Source organism: Limulus polyphemus, unplaced genomic scaffold (assembly GCF_000517525.1).
Source record: "Limulus polyphemus unplaced genomic scaffold, Limulus_polyphemus-2.1.2 Scaffold2082, whole genome shotgun sequence".
NCBI classification, from domain to species: Eukaryota; Metazoa; Arthropoda; class Merostomata; order Xiphosura; family Limulidae; genus Limulus; species Limulus polyphemus.
In genome coordinates this window covers 183157-188030 of record NW_013667692.1, presented here as the reverse complement: position 1 = coordinate 188030, position 4874 = coordinate 183157, and the positions used below count along the sequence as shown (strand labels likewise).

Genomic DNA, 4874 nt, shown 5'->3' with positions numbered 1-4874 from the left:
CACCTAGAGGTTGGGACTTTCATGATGGGGGTTGGTGGGCGTCGCTCAACACCAACCACTACTGGTCTCCTCGAGGCTGACCTGTTGGTAATATTCCTCCTACACTGGCTCCTCAAATGACCGTGCTTTCCACAGTTCCAACAACCTTTCTGGATACCAACCTTTCCTACTGTGGCGCCTCCCCTGTGTTGAAGTTGCCAGCATTGAGCTCTCTTGTGCCCAGGTTTATTACAGTGCCAGCAAAGTCCCTCAAACTTCTCTGAAAGCTGCCCTTTTCTGGCCTTGAATCCTGATGACTGTACCAACCTTGGTATCTCTGTGCTGGACTTAATGTAGGGAACTGAAGATACAAGTGAAGCAAGCACACCCCTCTACCATGCAGGATGCAATGGCCAGAGCTCTTGAATTTGAATATGGACTGTCCAAGGCATCTACAAACTGATCCCTCAGCAACAACTTGAGAATATCTGGTGGCACAGTTGGGTAGGCCTTGTGTGCCATACTTTCCAAGTCTTGTGCCAGCTCTTGCAGGCTCTCCCCTTTAGCACGGACTCTAGTCCTAAACCTAGCCCTGTAGACTTCGGACTGATTTTGAGTTCCATACCTGAGCTTTAGAGCAGCTACCAGTGCTCTATAGTTGTGCCTGTCGTCTGCTGACAACTGTCCAAGTATTTACAGTGGTTGTCCCTTCAGGCTTGTTGCCATATATACTGCTTTCTGCTCCTCTGTCCATCCATTCATCTCTGCCAGGAGCTCAAATTGTACTCTATATGCTTCCCATCGAATTCCTGTGGCTTCCTTCATACTAGATCACCCCTATTGCTGACACTCATGTCTGGAATGTGACTTCTGACATGCTCTATCCAACCACGTTTAAACTTTCTTTATAGCTGTTTTCAAAGCTGTGATTCTTTAGTAAATGATCAAACCATTTGACATGGCAACATGACAAGATTGCAACCAAAGTCTGTACAAAAACTAAGAGATTTGCTTGACAATCAAGAAAAGGATAATATATTCTCCTGGGGTGATAGGTTTTTAGCAAAAATAAAATTATTCTTTGTAATAGGAAGAAAAATTCTAAAAGAAAATTGACAACTGGTTTGTTTTGTTCAAAGGCAAAACCCTGCAGTTTTTATAAATGAAAATATTGTTGCAGTGTATTTCTTTTGCTGATGAGTTATTTTAAATTATTGGAAAATAATTCAATGTCCAAAGTTATTTCATTTTATTCTTTAACATTCCTAAAAACTTGGCATCAAATCTTAGAATCTTAGAACTTTATAGCCAGACTACTTAATGTCATCATTTATGACCCGCAGTTCTGGCTAGATAACAAATTATAAAATTATATATATAGGCTATAACACTGCCCCTTTCCTGGATTATGAAGTCTCCTGAATAATCCTAGTACAAAAAATAAAACACTACACTAAATTGTCCATTCACAAACTCTTTTTGTTGTCTTGCTCTTCCAAGAACCATGATATATAGATAGGATAGTGTCTTGTCCATGGTATGATGAGTTGTAGACCACGTTTATAGTCACACTAGCTGTACTACACTAACATGAAAAAAAAAAACATTTATACAAAATAACTCTGTGCACAGTATCTAAAATATACCCAGATACTTCAATAAAAACACACTGAGTAATTCACTTTATTGGTTAGAAACAACTCTTTATCTGCTTAGCTATTTTATCTGAACCTTGTGTATATAATCCATCCTTGAATTTACTAGAAAACTTGACATCACATCATTAGAACTTTTTAGGCCTATATTATTAAACCTGTCTATCTGAATGTCATCATTATAGCTCACAGCTCCCTCTAGCTTACAAGCAAATGACAATATTAACAATTTAGCTTACAACAGTATAATTATGTTGATGACCAGTGGTATTTTATATTACCAGTTATTTAAAACAGTGAAGACATTTTTGAAAATATCGTTAAAAAATTGTGGATCATCAAATCCCTTAACAATTGGGTATCAACTGAACATTTTAAATGGTGTTTTAAATAAAACCAAAATGTATAAATATTTAGAATTTCACAGTGGAACTTAACCCATTTCATCTAGGAACCAAGACAGACTTACGAAACAGCAAAGATCTTCCAGAGGGTATACATTTAGTGTCAAAAAATATGGGACGTAAAATGGCTACAAAGATTAAAGCAGAGAAATATGTTGAGTGTTCAGCAAAAACTATGGAAGGAATAAATGAGGTATTTGTTTGTTTTATTAAAGGATATAAAGTTTATGATTTTTTTCATATGAAACAGCAACATAGTAATAAATATAATTTTTATTACATTCTTTTGAAACAGGAGCACTATCAGTATTTAACAAATTCTTACCATTGCCATAATTGGAAAACTACATATATTGTTAATAGTCATTTCAAAATCCATTGTGCAGGCTCCAAATTATATTTAAATCATATCTACCATCATTGTATTATATATCAGGGCTAAAAGTAGGGAAATTTCTTAAGATGTTTAAAAAGATTTAATTATTGTATAATGGGACATATAAACATCTACAAAATACACTTATTAAAACTATAAATTAAAAAGGCAGAATCCAATTATAAAGCTATCAGTGGTTTAAGTGACACTAAATATTTAGATAATTTCTATGTACTAGTCAACCAAAAAGCTGCCAGTTATGATGTGTGAAAACAAAATAAAATAAAAATAACCTATTGACGTTGCCTTAAACTGTTTAATGACTTTTTGTACTTTTTTGTAAAAATTAGAATTAAACCTTACAATTCCAATGCAACAATATAAACCCTTTTGGATTTTTAACTACATTTTTCTAAACTGTTAATGTACTTTTTTAACAATTCAAATTACTCCACTGCTACTTATTTTTCAACATTTGCTTCCAAAAGAAACATTTGTTATTTAAACCAGTGAAAAACCAATTTGCTTTTAAACTGAAATAAACATGTCAGCCATATACAAAGAAGGAAATGTAAGAAATTACAGAAAGCCATTTGAATAACCCTCTTCCACAGAAGAAAAAAAAATGTTTCTTTTAATTCAACCTAATATATTCTTTTACATATCCATACCTATGCATCAAAAATTTAAAATAAGTCAACATTACAAACAACAGCATTAGACAAACCATTCCAAAAAATAACTGTGAAAGACAAGTTTGATTCTAGGTTTCCAAAACTTCTTATCCCTAATACTTAGGTTAGTATTTCAAAGTTTCATTCCATCACTTGTGTTAAGACTATCTGTCCAACCATCTAATATTTTTAACACCTGGACCAAGTCCCCCACCATCACACGCACACAATTTTTTGTTACAGATAAAATAAATCCAACATCCTCACAAAGCCTATCTCTGCACTCTTTCCAACTTGCTAACATCAGTCTGAATAAGGAGACCAAGACTACACATGCTACTCCAATTAGGTCTTGCAAGAGTATTCTACCTCATTTTGTAAATCAAAATCCTTAGAACCAAAAGTTTATATACTCTTTTTACCACAAATTACTACTCATCAGTGGGGCTCTAGTGTTTTATTAACAGTAATATTTAAATCTTCTTTTTATAACAGCTATAATGCTCCTCTCTCACAAGAAGTAAGTTCCTTTCCAAGTGCATACTTTTTTTTTATCAATATTAAACTTCACCATGTTCTGGCCCATTCACTAATATTGTCAAAACCCCTTTGGACAAGAGATTCAGTTCTTTACAACCTAAAATTAGTTTCTTAAGCATAACATTACAGTCTAGAAATATCCAGTTCACTAATATGAATAATGAACAACACATATCATAGAACAGATCTCTGAGAAACTTCAAATAGTTGCTTTCTGCTATTAAGCCAATTTTAAAACTGCTTCTTATTCTTCTTCCACCATAACCATCAAACTTGCAAACTAATTTTTTGAGAGAAACATCCTAAAAGTCAAGGTATACAAAGATCAAGTATGTTGCCTTCTTCTAAACAGTCCAACAAAATGATAGGGTAAGAAAACACTTTTTTGAGATCATGCTAATTAATTGGATTATATACTTCTGAATGCTTTTCTAAATGATGTTTGACAACAGATTCCAACACTTTGCCAACAGCATGAATCAAACTAAAATGACTGTTGTTTCTCTTATCCTTTGTATTTAGTTAAATTTGAGACAAGATGTAAGGTGAAGATGGACATTAATATGAGCATTGTTGCTTAAAGTAGCCAACTATTCATATTTTATTCTACTTTTAATTAGCTGAAAAGACACTGAATGACAAACTAGAAATTTAGTTTACTTCAAAGTGTATTTTAAGTAATTTATATACAAATATAAACAACTTTCCGCCATTGATCCATATAAAAATAAGACATTATTGTGTTCTACAAGGAGTACAATTTAGAAAAGTAAAATTTACACTTTAAAGTACTTATTTTATGCTTAACCTCTCTCTTTTAAATACTAGGTTTTGTATGGTTAACTGATTTTTATCTTCTTTTTCTCTGGATGTTTTCAAAATATACTTTTTCAGTTATTTATCAAGATTATAATCATGGTTTTACTGTACAGATAAACATATTTCAAATTTTTCCACTGATTTTTAATGCTTACACTGTTTTTCTTTCTAATCTTGTTCACTCACTTTGTTTGTTTTTTTTTGTAGGTTTTTCAAGAAGCAGTGCGGGCTGTTTTGAATCCAAAGTCAAATTTAGGGATTCGTGTTCCCAGAAACTGTAGTCTTTTGTAAACCTGTAAAGTAATCAGTTTGAGGATGTATTTGTATGTGTGTGTTTATATATATATATATATATATATATACACATATATATGGTGGGGCTGCTGTACGGCCGAAGGCGGTATGGTACGGTACAGCAGATTAAAGC

At 33.0% G+C, this 4874-nt stretch overlaps 1 protein-coding gene across 1 annotated transcript in view; it reads left to right on the top strand.

Annotated features, from left to right (window-relative positions):
• LOC106465873 (ras-related protein ced-10-like) overlaps window positions 1–4821 on the top strand; it is a 32669-nt gene extending 27848 nt beyond the window's left edge. The window contains exons 3-4 of the mRNA XM_013926114.2: window positions 2086–2231; window positions 4655–4821. Coding sequence (XP_013781568.2) covers window positions 2086–2231; window positions 4655–4738 — 230 coding nt within the window. The 3' untranslated portion in view covers window positions 4739–4821. The remainder of the gene's footprint in view (window positions 1–2085; window positions 2232–4654) is intronic.
• The last annotated feature ends 53 nt before the right edge of the window (window positions 4822–4874 follow it).